This window comes from Quercus lobata, chromosome 2 (genome assembly GCF_001633185.2).
Source record: "Quercus lobata isolate SW786 chromosome 2, ValleyOak3.0 Primary Assembly, whole genome shotgun sequence".
In the NCBI taxonomy this organism is placed as follows: Eukaryota; Viridiplantae; Streptophyta; class Magnoliopsida; order Fagales; family Fagaceae; genus Quercus; species Quercus lobata.
Genome location: NC_044905.1, coordinates 37,355,941 through 37,374,343, shown reverse-complemented (window position 1 = coordinate 37,374,343; position 18,403 = coordinate 37,355,941). Strand labels below are relative to the sequence as shown.

The following is an 18,403-nucleotide window of genomic DNA, read 5'->3' as shown; positions in this document are numbered from 1 at the left end:
AGGTATAAACAAGAGTGCGAGTGAGTCTTCTTGGCGCTTGGCGTGCTCCTAATGGCTTAAATAGAAATCTGAAGATCTGCTTATCTTTCAGCCATTGTTTGGTGAGATGAGCATGTAAGAGAAGTTCAAAAAAATTAGGAGATTGCAATTAGAGGAAGCAAGGAAGTTGAAGAAAAGAGAGTGGAGGAATTCGAAGAAGGCAAATAGAAGGGAAGCAAACAGTTAGTCAGGAAGGAGAAAATAAATGAAAGAAAAGTGGGAAAGTTTAAAAGACTTGGTCTCATAGTTATCAATATAGTACAATATGTGATATGTATTGTGTACAAAAGGTTTTGTATCAGATGCACTTTAAAATGAGTTTTATTATTAAAATTTGTACTTTTATTTGAATAAAAGACTTGATTTTAATACAAAATTATTAGGTTACTTAATTGAGCCCAATAAAATAACATGTCCATTAGTGTTTTTTTTTTTTTTTTTCTACAAAATTTGGATTACACACTTGACACTTCACTTTTATATTTTGCAAATTCCTTTCTATACTATGAATAAAATATTAAATGACAATATAATTATTTTTATTTTTATTTTTGTCATTATTATTATAAGTCTAAGAAGTCATAATACAAAGAAGAAATAAAAAATATATATTATTAAAATAAAAGAACAAAAAGAGATAGAATATGTTGTTGATGATAAAGAAAATTTTAATGAAGAAATAAATTGGCAAGATGATGAACATAATGATAACATTAACTAAGATGAAGTGATTGGGTAAGATGATAAAAGGAAATTATTATTTTGGGTCATTTGTCATGCATTATTACTTTTAAGTTTAATCAATTTGAATAGGTATGTTATAAACACATGTTAATTTGATTTATTTAGCTTATTAAATATTATTACATAAGTAATGATTTAATTAGTCATTAGCGGAATATATTTTGGATTTACAATGAATATACCATTTATTTATGTATATCTATAATTTTTTATAAATTTTATTAATTGTTTGTATTTCTTACTATACATGATACATAATACAGAAAAATAAAAAATCGGTTCACAATACAATTTACGTTTTGACAACTATGCTTGTCCTAGTTTAGTTAGAGTTGGAAAAACTCTAAGTTACATTTAGTTCAAGACTAAGGCAACAAAAAAAGTTCAAAAACATCAAGAATAACTCAAGCCAAAAACAAAAAAAAAAATTATAAAATTCAAGAAAACTTAAAAAGTTTAGAAAAATTGAAAAGTTGAAAAATGCTAAAAATTCAAAAGGTTCAAAGACTTGGAAAAATTCTAATAAAAATTCAAGAAATTCAAACAAAATCCAAGGAAAAATGAGAAAGAATGCAAGAAAGATTCAAAAAGAAATTAGAGAATAGAGAAACCTAAGGAAAATGTAAAATTTCCCCAAATAATTAAATTCAAAAAAAATCTGCGAATCTCACATCTAAAGCAGTAAATCTCAAACCCAAAGAGATCAAAGCCAAGCTATGATAGGAAAATGACATATAAGTAAGAACTGGAGAAACATGGGTAAATCTACCTAAATCAACAATGAATCTCTTAAGTCAAGCTAAAAGATTATGACAAACTTCTTGACAGAAATTTAAAAGATGACGATGAAAACTCACCTAACCCCTGCTCAGTTATCTAGTGTTATGACAAGTGTTCATAACACTAAAAATGGTAGTAAGCCAAACACAAATTTTGCGTACAATTACTCTCATTTATAAGATGGATAAATTATCATTGTTCACCTCTATGGCCCTTTACTAGAGAAAGGCCCCTCAATGTGAGGGCAATAATTAAGTGATTTAAAAAAAGTGTGTGAGTTGTGTATTTTTCCTCTACTCTTAAGAAGGCCTAAAAATGGATTAATAGAAATTCAACTCAATCACTGTATTAAGTAAATTAGTTATATTAAAAAGTAAAAATAATATATTTTAAATGAAAAAAAGTTTTATTTTTTTATTTTTTTTTCTCTATATAGAATGTTGATTAAGTATTATTGAAGTGATATTTAAATATAAAAGTGTCTATTTAAAGTTTTCGTCTTAAATCTCAAATTGTATTGAGATGACTCTGATAACCCCAAACAAAGACATACATGCTAAATAGCCACCATTTATTCCAAAGTGTTTGTCTAATAAAAACTCTCCTTGTCGCTGCTTAGTTATCTAAAACAATTGATTGAATGAAATAATTATGCCAAGCCTTTCTAGCATGGTAGTATAGCCAAACACAATTTGAGTTCAATTCCTGCCATGTATAAGAAGGATAATTGATCAATTAATAACCCCACAAACGAAGACATACATGCAAATTAGCCACCATTTATTTCAAAATGCTTACCACCATACATATTACACAAAAGCAAGTATTCATAGAAAGATATCCATGAATATTCTTAGTCTCGTATGATCTGATTGTCACTGACCCTTATTATCAATAGAGAAACAGCTAATAACATTGTGCCAATCATTGTTTAGGATGTCTGAAATACCTTTCTCGGCCACTTAGCTAACAAAGATAAGTGTAGTATATGTCCTTTTTATGTTTGGAATGGGGAGAAATGGATGAGAGAAGAGGGGAGGGAGGGGAGGGCAGGGTGGCTGACATATACTAATATTCCAAACATACGTTAAAACACTTTGATTGGCACAAGGTTAAGAGCTGTTTTTTTATTGGTAGCAATTCTAGGACCAACTACCTCTTCCATGTTGATATCTTCTTCTTTCATCCCATAGGGTAGTTTCCAATTGAAACAATATAAAAGATTTGCAAGTGCAAGCTCAACTGCTGTTGTTGCCATGTACATCCCAAGACAAGTTCTTCGACCAGCTCCAAATGGCAATAATTCAAAATGTTGACCTTTATAATCAATGGAGTTATCAATGAATCTTTCTGGGATGAATTCTTCTGGGTTCTTGCAGTATTTAGGATCTCGTCCAACTGACCAAGCATTAACTTGGAGTAACGTTTTTGGGTAAATGTCATAACCATTGATCTTAAAGTGTGACATGACTTCTACTCTTGGAAGAAGCAAGGTGGTTGGAGGGTGCAATATGAGAGTTTCTTTAACTATCATCTTGAGGTAAAGAAGGTGGTCAGTGTCGCCTTTAGTGACTTTTCCTTTATTTCCAATGAAATTTCTAATTTCATCCTGTGCTTTCTTCATCACTCTAGGGTTCTTAGCAAGTTCCACTACAAAAAAAAAGGTCCTATAGCTGTGTTTTTAAAATGCGGCTATAGCTCTTGAAAATGTGGCTATAGGTCAATTTGGCCAATAGTCGCGCTTTTACAAACGCGACTATAGGTCAAGACCAATGACTGCATTTCTAAAAATGCGGCCATAACCCTTTTGCTTTTTTTTTTTTTTTTTGAATTTGGCTATAGCTGCTTTTTTAAAACGCGGCTATAGTTTTTTTTTTTTCTCCTGGCCAGATGGCAAAATACATTGGATATATATGTATTTATGCATTGGATATCATAGCAGCTTAGATATGCTCATCAGTTTTTCCAAGTTCAACCACAACCTTGGCTGAGAAGAATACAAAAGTTCAAATGTCAATATTTTTCTTAAGCAATAAAATGCTATATTGTCTAAAATGTTAGAAATTTAGAATTGATAATGAAACTGCAAAAAACAAAATCTTCAAGCAATGGTTTTCTTAAGAGGGTGCTAGTTCAAAAATGAAGAGTTAATCAGAAAACTCACCACCTTAGCAAAAGCTTGCAGCCCCAACTGCAGAATTCTACCATTGCCCATATCAAGGTAGTTGTGACACTGTCAACCGTGCCTACAAACAAAACCTAATAAACAAATATAATAGGTAAGTACTTAAGAATATAACACTAAGGTCGCGTTTGGTATTGACTGAAAAAACTAACCTTTTTTTATTATTTAGCTTATTTTAGCTACTATTCAATTTATTTTTATTATTATTCATGGATTCCATTGCACTTTTTGGTACTATTCATGGGTTTCATTGTATTATTTCAGCTAGCTTTTAGCTTTATCTACAATACTTTTAGCTTTATTTATAGTACTTTCCGCAAAAAGTTTTTAATTTCAACTAAATAAGCTGTTTTCAAACAGACACTGAGTTTGGGAGCTTATAAAAGAAAAGAAATATTGAATGGAATGAAGATAATTTAGAAAAAAAATGGGAATGAATAGAAATGAATTAAATAGTTATCTCTCTTTTGTTTGGTTGTTTGAAAGGAAAATAATATAATGGAATATAATCTTTGTTTGAGAGTTAAATTGAAAAAAATGGAATGAATTATTTATAACAACATTACTATTATACCATTTCTTTAATAAAAATAAGGGTATAGGCATTTAAAAAAAAAAGAGAATTATGGAAACTTCATTAAAAATTTAATTAAATCATATTTCATTTCCTTTTATTTTTCTCAAATTTGGAGTGATAAAAAAATGAGCTTATAAGGGAAAGGAATGGAACCTCCTATTAAACTCCCAAAAAGAGAATGAAAAAAATATGGATAAAGTTTAGCTACAAAATTAATTGTAACCTTAGACTACAACCTTATTCAATATTTTTTTATTAGAGGTGAATTTTGACAAATTCACTATTGGAGTACATCTTTTTCTTATATTCTCTATGTTTGCAAAATTTAAAAAAAAATTAAAGATCACTAACTATGTCATCAATAAATTTTTTAAATTGCTAGTTTTTGTAATTTAAAATTATGCATAAAATATAAACTTATAGATTATATAGTAAATAATATCCGATTAACATAAAATTTGACACGTTTATTAAGAGCGTAAAGAACATGCAATTCAATGGTTATATTTTCAAAATAAGTATTAATATTTATTTTACTGAGTGAGTTTGTAGCTATAAGCTACAACCAATTTTATAATTAAACTTTTTCAAAAGAAATTCTTTGAAAATTCAATTATTTTCTTTTCATTCCAACTCCTCCCTCCTAAATAAGATTTTTGGGGTATATTTGTAATATAAAGATATGGGAAAAGAGGAGAGAAGGAGGAGAAAGGTGGTAGGAAATCGTGAAATCTTATATGGCCGTAACCTTTCTCCTCTCATCTTGTTTTCTCTCCATTCATATGCTCCCATCTAAACATAGAGTTAATTTGATGAGATAAGCAAAATATATGACCTATTATCACTTATGAGCACTAAACACAAAAACATTGGGATCAATAACCATGGGGCTTTTCACTTTTATGAATTCCAAAAAAAATAAAATAAAAATCCATAGGGCAAAAGATTGGCAGCTACCATGAGAACTGCCTTAATGTTCTACTTTGTGAACTGAGCATCACCAGACTTAATTTTTTCCCTTTCTTTTCTCAGTAGCACATCAATAATGCCTTCGTGCTCTTGTTTTGTTCTATCAGGATTAAGATGAAGATCAATGACCTGTTGGAAAAAGTTATCCAACTCAAGAAAAATCCTTTCAAACCTTTGGAATCTACGAGAGAACTTGTCCATAATCCATCCCATGAAAGGAAAGTATTCAGATGGATTGAAGCTTCCCAACATGGCTTCAGTCTCATGAACCACTTCTCGAAACCTTTCAATGTCTAAATCACTCCCGCAGGAACTACCAAAAGCCATTCTAGAAGATACATTTGCAGTGAAAGCAAATAGCTTCTTAGAAAGATCAATAGGGGTTGCGGAAGATGAAGAGTGACATATGGAATTGACAAGTAAATTGACTTCTTCTTCCCTAATGAACTCATTGGACTGCACTCTCTTCACACTAAAAAGCTCAAGAACACTTGTTTTCCTCATCTCTTTCCAATAATCCCCATAAGGTGCAAAAGAAAAGGCTCCATAATTGGATGAAAGTCTTCTAGAGCTAGCAAAGGTAGGTCTACTGCAACAATCAAGATCATGAACTTTCAAGGCTTCTCTTGCAGTTTTAGCAGAAGATATTATGACTGTTGGTATGCCACCGAGTTTAAGGAGCATTACTAGGCCATATTGTTTGGAGAGTTGGCACAGAGATTGGTGAGGCAATTCACGAAGTTGGTGCAAGTTACCTATAATGGGAAGTTTAGGAGGGTTTGGAGGAAGGCACTTGTTTTGACTCCGATCATCCATCTTCTTCTTCATGAGCAGCAGAAGAGGGAGTAATAAGAGAAGAGGAAGCCACACGGGTATGTCATCAAGAGCCATTGAAGCTATATGATCTATGTCAACTGAGATGAGCTTCCTCCAAAATTGTTCTTCATTTATAAATAATCACAGCTACCAGCATGAACAAAAATATCTGTATTCTGTCCCCACTAAATTGTATGATATACTTAATACGTTAGTCTATTTTGTAACCTGTGTCTAAAGTTAGTACTCAAATTTTTCAATCAAGATTCATTATATTGTTCGATAAAATAGCATATTCTTGTGAGTTGTGATCCCAGTGAGGTGTTGCTAAGATCCATTCCACTCATAACTTTTTTCTAGACAAGTAGTGAAGTAAGCAAATATGAGGAGTGGATGTAGCTTAACTAGGGTTAGAAAAAAAAATCTAGTAATTCATATTTTGACCTCTAATGAATGTTCAAAGAATTAAGTCAATCAATTGTTAAAAAAAAGGGCCCTATTAACAAAGTTCAATCTTCTTATCTCACAACATATGCTCCACTCTATGTACCACTAATTAAAAGATGCCACGCAGCTACTTATTTCTTTCTCAAACTAACAGAAAAGCCCAACGTTAATGCCTCAAGTCACCTTCCTCCACCAACTTTCCCTTTTCCCACTTGTTCTCCACAGCTCAAAGATGAACTGAACTGTTCTGTTTTATCAATCTTCACATCCCCAATTTTGTAAGTTATGGTATACCCATTTCTTCTTGTTTGAGGTTTTGGGGTTTGCTATGGATAATCTCTTAATTTCTTCTCTTTAGGGATTTTTTATTTTTCACAGCAAACCCCAAACCCCAAATTCCCCAAACTGATTTGAAATTGATAGATTTACCCATCTTGATGTCATAGCATGTATAAGATCTATTAACGGCAATCTGACAACAAAGGATGAGGCCAGGATTAGAGAGTGACTTCAAGCTGTGGTTGCACTTCATCTTCGAAGAAAACATTGATTTCGTAAATATCCTAACAAAATTAACAAATGGTTACCGTTTAGCAACCTGGTGGGAGTTGTGGATGGCATGGCACTAGTAAAAGACATGGTAGTGTTGTAATGGTATTGTGGATCTGTGGACGCATGAAGGTTATTAACCTATAGCTAAATTTGTTTGGATATTGAGTTTTTGATTTATTTTCGAATATGGAATATTTCAGTTTCAACTTTCAAGTACTTTCTGGGTTTTTTTTTTTTATTTTTTTTTATTTTATTTTATTTTTAAGAAAAATGATGTTTCCTATTTATTTTGTTAGAGATATTTTTGTTTCTAAATTTCTGAATTCATGTCAGTATGGATTTTTTTTTCTTCTTCTCTTGTGATTGTTTCTCTGGCGGTGGTGCAGTCTTTGAGAAAGAGAGAGAGAGAGGGGGGGAAGTATGGGAGGTGGGAGGTGTCAATGACTTGAGCTTGAGGCATTAACTTTTGTTAACCTTGGGCTTTTCTGTTAGTTTGAGAAAGAAAAAAAAGTAGCCACATGTCATCTTTTAATTAGTGGTATATAAAGTGGAGCATATTTTGTGAGATAGAAGATTTAGACTCCCGTTAACAGGTGCTCTTAAGGTAATTATTAACAAATCATTTTAGAAACGTTTTGACACCATTTTAATGAGAAATATAAAAAATTGTCAAAACATTAATTTTTTTTTTTTTCATAAAAACTTTCCTGAAATGATTTACTAACAAATGCTCTAACATTTTCCTACAGAAATATATCTAAAAGATATTTTTTATAAATTATTTTCATTTTCTTTTAACTGTTGAGTGTACATAGGTTAATGATTAATAAATACTCAATTATGAACTGTAACACATTTTTTCAAAAAATAAGATACACATGTTAATGATTCAATTTATTGTGGATGTGTGTGCTTTCTTTGGATATATGTGTATAGACTATAAAGTCCAAGAGACTACAGTTTGACTTTATATATATATATTACTTATTTAATAAAGCATTTATTCCCCAAAGCTTAATTAGTGTTAGTGATTAACCCACTTGATTTTTTTTTTTTTTTTTTTTTTTTTTTTTTTTTTTTTTTTTTTTTTTTTTGTGAGAAAGAACCCACTTGAAATTAAATTATACTTCTCCATCACTATCGCAGGATGTTGCTAATCCCATTTACCATGCCCCCCTAATATTGGCAGTTGATACGGCAATATTGGTTCCATTCTAAAACAATTTGCAATCTCAAACAATAATTGCAAATTTGCATTCATCGTTGCAAGTGGAACACAACATTTTTGAGAAACGTCATGTAAACAGGTGTCTTTGAGATATTTGTTAATAGACTACTATAGGAAATTTTTTATACAATTTTTATGGAAAATTAAAATAAAAAATGTCAAAAAAGTCCATTGCTTTTTTCTTTTTTCATAAAGAAATTTCTAAAAATATCATAAACTAATATCCTTAAGACATCCATTAACATTTATTAGTGGTTTTAATTACACACTATGTATACAGTCTACAGGACACATTATATCGTATCAAGTGAAATCGCATTTTAAAAACATGATTTCACAATTATAACTGGAATCATGTTGTTAAAATATGATTTCAAACAGAGTGTGTGAAAATATATAATAAAAAGTGTGTAACAAAATTTAGCCATATATGTATAAGTCAATAATTGCTATCATCAACGACCGAAGGTCCCCAAGTGGAATGCAATATTTTCTTAAAATTAAGATTCAATGGCAAGAATTTTAGACAGTTTGGCCATTCATATCTTTGGAAAACAGATTCATTTCATCATTCGAATTTTCCTCTACAATAAATTGATAAGTTTGATGGGGAGGGGTAAATTTTGCTTTGGCAATCTTTTGGGTTCTTTGTCTTTTCTGACCGCATTTGCTTTACCATTAAATTGATAAGTTTGAGTTTTCCAAAGAGTGTTGTCACTTAATTGATACTTCCCGATGTTTTTACCTGAAATGTCTAGGGTTCAAATCACCCATTGCATATCATAAATATTGAATTATATATATATATATATATATATATATAGGGGTGTCAATGTTTGACCTGACCCATGAACACAATACAAACATGATATGGGTTTTTACAGGATAGGTTTGAGCCTTACCAAGTTTAGGTCATAAACGGGTCGACTGAAAAATAACATGATAAGAAACGTCTTATAAGCGGGTCAACTTGTGTGACTCGCAATTGATACGTTTGACATGCCAAATTATGTGTATCAACCTAAAAGGGCCCATTTAACACAACTCGTTTAACTTGTATAACAAATATATATTCATTTTATTTTAGATTTTTCAGATACATTTTTATATTCAAAGTATATTTTAAACATAAAAAGAAAATAAGAGAGACATAAACTATGTTATATTTTTTATATTTAACATTTGGCGAGTTTTGTGAATGTTATATTTTTGTTGAACGACGTTATTTTGAATTTGGGTTGAAATGTATGCACTTCTTTTAAGATGTAAAAAACTTATTTCTAGATGGATGGTACTACATTATAGACTTAATATTTATTAAGTACTTTAATATTATTTTGAACTTTTGGACGAGTGTTTTAAGTATTTGATATTATTATTAACTTTCAAATTGTATGATTAATAGGTATTTTGATGTTATGAGTTCGTATTAAATTTATAACAATATTAATTATGTGCTTTTTTGAAGTGGGTTAAATGAATTAAATTTGTGTTAGTTTTAAACCCCTATAAAAACACTATATTTAACCAGTTTTGAATCCTACAAATGTCTCTACATAAACCTCTAAACCATGACTCCAAGACCACCCTTAAAGGTTTTCTCCAACATAAACTTCTAGTCTACGACTTCAAGATCACACTTGAAAGTTTAGATCCAACACTCTTGATGACTGGTTTGTAGCAACTTTAGATCTACCTATATATTCAGATTATGTATAGATTGATTTTCAGTAGTGACTTTGAAAAGAGAAGGCACATAACATTTTAGATCTCAAAACAGCAGCTCCAAAGTCTTGAAAAATGTGACTTAGAGTTTTCTTTATATAATTATTGAAGTAGGTCTAAAACCCTAATCATCTGATGGGTTGATGGGCTGAATTTTTGATTCTGCACATATGCATTTCGATAGGTCGAACTAAAGTTTCGATGGTTGAAATTGTTAAAATTTATGATCCTTGAATCACTTGAAATCTTGTTCTTGCACAATGAATAGCGGTACTTTGAGCATTGTCTAGACATTCTTATAGACTCTATGAACTATAACTAGACAAGATTATGTTCACGTATTTGCCAACAAAACTATACAAATATAGAACTTAACAATTTGTATCAACCTAACCTGTTTGATATTAAGCGGGTTGATATGGGTCGTGTCACATTTATGTCAACCCAACACGATCCATTTATTAAGCGTGTCAAGTGGATCATGTTGTGTTAACTCACTTCATTAATAAGTCGCGTTAAGGTTGAATGGTCATGACACAATTATTAAATCAGTCAAGTTCGGGTTGAGTCATTTAGCCAAATATCCCTACCTTGACACAACACGAACACGAGACGCTAACGTTATATATAAAATAAAAGATAAGATTTGAGGGTTTTTTTGTTTTGTTTTGTTTTGGATTATAATAGGGAAATGATGTGGTCAAATGGTAACCATATATTATAAAGGAAATATGGTGATTTAAAGAACTCCATATAGTAGAGTTCCCTATAAACTCTAGAGGATACCTCTAGATAAACATTTATAATTTTTTTTAAAGAAGAATATTTAGATTTTTAATATCTAATTTAAATCATGAAATTAACCAATTTCAAATGGAGATAATCATTTTCCTATCTTTGGGTTGTTTCATTTAGACTATATCATAGTGGTGTACTATTCTTTTTTATAATTATACATGCCAAAGAATGCAAGAAAGATTTAGAAGAAATTCAAGAACAATGAAAACCCTAGGAAAATGGCAAAGATGTCCTAATTCAAAAAGTTGTGCGAATTACTTGTGTAAATCTTGAACCCAAAGAGATGGAAGCCAAAGATAAAATTGGACAGAGACATATAATTCAGAAGTGAAGAAACATATATAAGTTAATCTACTTAAATCAATGACAAATTTCTTGACTCAAAGAATTTTTCTTTCATTTATAAATAATGAGAGTTAGAGATACCAAAATGAGCAAAAATATCTGTATTCTGTTCCCTCTAGGCTATGTATGATAAGTACGTAATAGTAATACGTACGTTAGTCTATTTTGTAACCTGTGGCTACAGTTGAGTTAGAAACTCAAGGCATGTTTGGTAACATTGTTTGAACAACAGTTTTCGTTATTTAAATCACATAACATATATTTTCACAATATTTTTTTGCCTACACATATTTTCACAATACTTAAGTAATGTTACTAGAACAACATTACCAAATGGCCCTCAAATTCTTCGATCAAGATTCATTAACTTGATTCCTACGCTTTCAAAAATAAAATTCATTATCTTGTTGTATAAAATAACATATTCTTGTGATCCAAATTCTTCAATCAAGTACTAATTGCTAAACCCACTCTACTAGCTAGAAATTATATTATATTATATTATAATAATACTTCTCCATCGCTCTCGCAGGCATTATTTTATTTGCCCGTTGATAATTGCATATTTGCAATTATTGCATGTTAATAATACAAACAATAATTGCATATTTGCAATCATCAACGAGAGAGCAACTTGTTTCTAACTTTTTTTTTCTTTAAATAATAATCATAATCTATATATCTATATAAAACCGAAGCTTTTAAAACTTCTACAATTTTCCATGTTAGCACAATATTAAAATAATAATAATAATAATAATAATAATAATAACAAAACTTTTCTAAACCCTAAACCGGATGCTCTGCTTCTCTATATTACATAAAAAACGACTAAGAGAGAGAGAGAGAGAGAGAGAGAGAGAGAGAGAGAGAGAGAGATATAAAGAATAGAGAGCTTTTGTGACCGTGAAACACAAAAAAATCTGATACGATGCAAAGAGTGTTGGAGAGAGAAACCAGAGGGAGGCCTCTTCACTACTGTTAGACCGATCTCCCTCCATCTTCTAGTTCCACACAGTTGTCGGTAAGTTTCAGTTTCAGTTTCATGTTCTGTTCTATTCTATTTTGTTTTTTATTTTTATTTATTTGGCTTGATATCTGGGTTATTAGACAAGAAGGTAGTGGAGTAAATTTCAAATCCACAATGTTTCTACTCTCTCTCTCTCTCTCTCTCTGAATCTTTCTATTATTTGCCTTCTGTTTTTTGGTTTTTGATCTTAGTTTCATATTCTAGGGTTTTTAGGTTTATTGTGTTTATGCGATCAAAATTTGGGTAGTCCTGATTGATTTATAATCTGGGTTTGCTTTCATTTGATTAAAAAATGGGAAATTTCGTTGTTTTTGTTGGGCAATTTGGGTTTTAATCTATGACTTATTATCTGATTTTTGTTTTCCTCCTTCCTGTTTGTGCTTTTGATTTTAATCCTATCAGGGGGTTTCTCTACTTGAAAAAAGGGTCAAAATTAATGAAGTCCTTGCTTTTTATGAATACAAGTATATGACCTTTGTTTTGACGCTGAGAAGAAATGCAAGCTTTTTGTTGTTAATTTTCTGTTCCAATTTTGTTTTCAGCTATTTAATTTTGATTTCCTTTTTTTTTTTTTTTTTATTGTGCAGAGAGAGTTGGAGAGAGAGAGATCTATGGGAGGCCCTTCACTACTGTCAGACCGGTGCCCTCTAATACTGATGAAGAGATTGTTGTATTAGAGGGCACAACCAGATGAAGCATGGAGTTGAATATTATGTATATGAGATTGTTCTGGTATTGGACAGATTCTTTTTCTTCTCTTTTAGTTTTATACTCTTGCACAGATTGTTTGTTCTTCTCTTTTCCATTATTATTATTATTTTTTTATCTGAATGCAACCAAATGACCAATCTTTGGAACTCTGGCATATTTTTTTATATATGTTTTATTTAATTATTAGGTGTCTATGTGTTAGGAGGAACTGGAGCATGACTATAAGAAGAAGAATGAAAAGCCACTTCAATCTGCATATTTTATAATTTTAATGAGAACCAAAGCAGTCACAATGAATCTAAGAGGAGATATGAAAAACTTGAAATCTTTGACTTTCAATTCTTTTATTCATTTGTATGTTATATGACTAAACATGTACCAAACATTGACTTTGTTATCATGTGATTGTTCATAATTGTTGGCTCATTCTAAGAAATCACAATGTGTATCACTATTGCACTCTTTTCTCTGTAAAAAAAAAGGGGGTATTTGGTATTGGATGTTGATTGAACTCTTTCCTCTGTAAAAAAAAGGGGGGGGTATTTGGTATCAGATGCTGACTGGTAAAAATAAGCTGAGTGAATGTGTTTTGTTTGATTAAATGATGGAGATTACTAACAAATTGTTTCTTATGATTTAGTATTTATTTGTGTCTTACACATTACAATTAGGTGTTGGATTTTGAAAATTTTCTTGGTTTTAATAATTGAAGGATGGGAAAGAGGAAGGTGCTAGACAAATACTACTCACTTGTCTTCAACCTAGAGGCTTTTGAGGGGTCAAGCATGCATGATGCTCCCCATAAGTAGATGTTATTGGTGACAATTATTTAGGTATTCGAAGGTTCTGATTCTACTTCAAATGTACAGATTCTTTGCTGAGCTTACCATCAAGACTGACCCACCAAATTTCAACCATATTGTTGAGTCTGGTGCTACCAAAAATTTTGAACCTGTGTGAAGAGGATGAGGTAAAATAAAATAAATAAAAATAAAAGTCTTGCAATCTTTTGTACATATAACATGGTTTTTGACTAAATATTTTGATTATTCTTTTAATTCATTAGGCAGCAGCGACAATAACCATAAAAGAGAAGTTGGAGAGATGGAAGATGCAATGAAATCTTTAGAGAAGAAAAGCCTTGGATTTGAAAAGAAAAATGGACATCATTACTACATTGGATGGGATGAAATCTATGAAGGTATTATTTGCTTTACCAATTCTATTTTTATTTATTAGGGTAGGCTATCATCTCACAGTGCCACAAATGGAATCTTTAAGTCTCAAATAGCCTCTGTAAAAGATTATATGATTATAGATCAAAGTAGAAGGCCATGAAGGTTGTCTCTGGCCTTTCAGGTATAGGTTTTTATTTTTTGGGATGCTCTTCAAAGCATATACTTGGTTATGTGATGGCAATGTTTCTTTTAAATTTTCCTTCAAATTCACTCACTTTCTTAAAGTAATTTTTATTTTCTTTAGTTTATAATATCTGGGTCTTTATTTTTCGTTCAACTTTTATGGGTTCAGTTCTTTTTCTTTTATTTCATGGACTTAATCGGCAAACAAGGTACCCCCATGTGGTACTGCTCTTTCTTATCAATTTTCAGCTTCAATCTTCTTGGGTTTAATCCTTATTCAAATATGTTAAAACTTTTAAGGTTTTTGTCTTAATTGGTGGTAGTTGAGACTTGAGTGAGGATCTTGCAAAATATGCAAAAGTGTTAGTAGTAGGGGCTGATGGATTGGGCTGTGAGCTACTAAAAGACTTGGCTCAGTCAGGTTTCCAAAATCTCAAGGTTATAGACATAGATAGGATTGAGGTTTACCAATTCATGTTTTTTTTTTTTTTTTTTTTTTTTTTTTTTTTAAATCATCACACCCATGTCATAGGTAATTTAGAAGATGTTACCATATAATAATAATAGAAAATTAAAAAAAAAAAGGGTGATTTGGAAGATGTTCTTTATTTTCCGCACTTTACAATGATATGATATATTTGTGTTAACTTAGATTTGATAATTTGACTAAGTAATCACTTGGCTAATTAACTAGGTTAATCTGGTTGTATTTTAAGGGGTCTAAAAGCAAACAGTACAATGTGATTATCAAAAGACCCATGCTCAACCATTGGAAAGCAGCAACGTCTACGTACTACCTAAAGGTAAAATTCCCAATTGAACATGGTATAGGCGAAGTCAAAGGAGACCAGGTGTTAGCCAGAGAATGCTACCAAGTTGTTTAAGCCATAAAGGAGAACCACACCTGGATGACTGAGAAGGAAGAGAAAGAGAACGTGGAAGCACTAGAAATGGTAGAGTTGGTAGACAGAGAACCAAGGAAGACGACGAAAATAGGGACAAACCTGAATGATTGAATGAAGAACTAGTGCAGTTTCTTAAGAAGAACCGGACATTTTCACATGGAGTCACGAAGATATGCCTGGCATAGTGACAGAGGTTATTCAGCATCATCAGAATGTCGATCTAGAAAAGAAACTCATCTAGCAAAGACGACGAGTCTTCACCCGTGAACGTAATAAGGCCATCATGGACGAAATAGACAAGCTGCTTGCAGCTGGCTTCATCCGAGAGGTTTATTACCCCGATTGGCTGGCCAATGTTGTCTTAGTGAAGAAAGCAAATTGGAAGTGGAGGATGTGCGTGGACTTCACTGACCTAAATAGTGCCAGTTAACTAATTTTTTAAAAACCCTACAACCAAACTTCTTGAACCCTACGTTATAGAATATAATTTTTTTTATTTCAAAATCTTTTGATTATGCGTTAATTTATTTTTTGCTATTATATATTAGATAACAACAAAAAATTAAATATATATCACCATATGCCACACTCATACATAACATTATGTCCTGGTGCTATTCAAACTCATAAATTTATTTGGGACTCTAATTCTATCATTTAATTTTTTTTTTTAAATAATATAATTTTCTATCAGATATATATATATATATATATATACATATATATATATATACGTATTTCTATTGTTTCAATAATTTATATGCTCTGAATCATTCGATTCTTTAATTTTATTTGTTGGCATTTTGAAAGTTTTAATATCTACATTTTTGCGTTAGTTATTGCAATATCTAAACATGTTTAGTAGATTTCAACGGTTATACCATGAATTATATATTCTTTTAAAGATAACATATTTTTCTCTTGTATTTCTTTATTGTGTAGTCATATATATATATACATATTTTGTTTCAAAATTTTCTAAGCAGTAAATCTTCTTATTCTTTAATATTTTTTGGCATTTCGAAAATTTTAATATCTGAAACCAATTGGTAGATTTTTCACAAGATATTGCACGTTCAAACAATGACTTTTTTATCAAATCGTAATAAAAATTGAAGTGAAACAGGAGAAATTCATGAAATAGTATAATTTCTTAATCAATTTTAAATTTTATATAATTATTTTAGTCTATCACACAAACAAGTAGGTTCCCGTGCATAGCACGAGTTTGCGACTAGTTATGATTAATTTTGTGACTTTTTGTGATAAGTGAAGTACATAATTGCATAAATAGTGGTTCCACTTGTACAAAGTACAAACCACTACATAAATAGTACTAAGTGAATTACTGTGCACGAAGTTGCCATTTATAGTAATTCCCTTTGCCTTCAAGTGTACACTCTACTTTCACTGCAAAACTAAAACAACAATAAGTCTATAGCACAAATTTTTTTACAACAATTGAAGTGACAAGTTATTATTAATAGGTAAAAAAAAATGATAATAATAATGACACAGGCGAGAACCAATAAAAACCACTAATAATCAACTCAATTGATGTTAATTCTTTTTTAAATGATTGTCTGTAATATTAATCAAACTAAAATACTAGTATTTGGTAGAAATAGCTGGGTAGTCGGCATGTGTATTTATGTGCATGTAGATCGAAAGGGTGGCGAGTAAAAGAGGAAGGTAAGCACGTGAATGATACAAAAATACAAACACTAAACATACCATAATCCGCATGATCGATGAGCTAATATATAACTTAATAAACACATGACGTTGCTCTTATTTTTAGTACAGCCAAATCCATAATAAACCTAACTAGATAGCGCTACTTCCATTCATACAATGGAATTTTTTTTTTTATTAATTAGTATACAATCAAATCAACAAGGATTTTACAAATGAGTCCAAAGGGAGTTCATTTTCATCCTCTAGAAGCTGCTGATATTCCTCATAAATCTTGTCAAGCATATTTTCTGTGGTCTCAGAGTAGTTTTGGCATGAAAAGTAACATGCATCATCATAATCATTCACAAAATCACTATGGTTATTTTCACAAACCAGAGCCTCTCCACCATTAATATCAGCATCTTTGTGAACAGACCAAAACCAAGGACAATTCAGAGCCTCTCCATGATCGAGTCCATTATTATTATTATTGTTTCCATCTCCATTACTAGATGAACCACTTACCATGCTTTCAATACTATTATTCCTTGTAATTGCAAAAGGTGAAACCCTCACAGCCTTTGGTTGATGAACTTTTGTCTTTATTATCATTTCTCCATTAGAACTATCTTGATTATCGTTCTTCTTCTTTCGCCTGTTTGGAACTTGAACACAATTTGATGCTCCTTTGTGGTCGTTTTGGACATTCTTTGCTGTGTTCTTGACCTTTTTGCTTAGATGAGAATTCCAATAATTTTTTATCTCATTGTCAGTTCGGCCAGGCAACCTTGCAGCAATAAGAGACCAACGGTTGCCAAGAAGTGAGTGAAGCCTGATAATTAGGTCTTCTTCATCAGGAGCAATGTTTCCTCGCTTTATATCAGGTCGAAGATAGTTCAGCCATCTTAGCCTGCAGCTCTTACCGCATCTAAGTAACCCTTCAAGCACAAAAAACACCAAATCTAGAGTAAAAACAAAAATTCAACTTGTTTTGCTTAATATCTGATCATATACTTAAATCATATTATCAAAGTTATGTTGAGATTTTTTTAACATGTTATTTTTATCTTTCTAATTATAACAAACAATTTATCTCTATATATTAAGAAACAGAATGCAATTAGTCATACATTATTGTAGTAGTAAACGAAGTACCTGCATTTTTAGGCAAAGATCTCCAATGGCCCTCACCATGAGCCTTAATATAGTTCATGAGCAATGTGTCTTCTTTGGGAGTCCACGGACCCCTATTCATACCAATTTTTGAACATGGGGCTCTTCCCATTTCTCTCTTCTCTCCTAGGATATCACAGAATCATGTGCATGTAAATGACTGAGAGAGAGAGGAAAAAGAACACGAAGATGAGAACCAGCTTTTCTACTCTTTTATAGTTGGTTTGAGCTTGAACCGTGATGAACACTCTAGAGTAAACTCGTAGAGCATCTTAAAAACACATAACTATTAGATTACTTAATTAGTATCATGTAAATAAAGTAACAAAAACAAATGAAGT

The 18,403-nt window shown here is 31.1% G+C and overlaps 1 protein-coding gene and 1 pseudogene across 1 annotated transcript; both read right to left on the bottom strand.

The window, feature by feature from the left end:
* Window positions 1-2,650: 2,650 nt before the first annotated feature.
* On the bottom strand, window positions 2,651-6,185 carry LOC115974120 (annotated as a pseudogene).
* A 10,914-nt stretch (window positions 6,186-17,099) lies between these two features.
* On the bottom strand, window positions 17,100-18,174 carry LOC115977872 (transcription repressor MYB6-like). Its single transcript, XM_031099897.1, has 2 exons — window positions 18,045-18,174; window positions 17,100-17,827 (listed from the first exon to the last, which is right to left on the bottom strand). Exons 1-2 carry the CDS (start codon window positions 18,172-18,174, stop codon window positions 17,100-17,102), a joined length of 858 nt encoding a protein of 285 aa, XP_030955757.1.
* Between the last annotated feature and the right edge of the window lie 229 nt (window positions 18,175-18,403).

What these genes read in the sequence shown, in the direction of transcription:
- LOC115977872 (XM_031099897.1), bottom strand. Translation starts at nt 18,174, where the DNA reads ATGGGAAGAGCCCCATGTTCAAAAATTGGTATGAATAGGGGTCCGTGG. An exon ending in ATCTTTGCCTAAAAATGCAG is followed by an intron (nt 17,828 to 18,044) that starts GTACTTCGTTTA and finishes TTGTGCTTGAAG; the next exon opens with GGTTACTTAGATGCGGTAAG.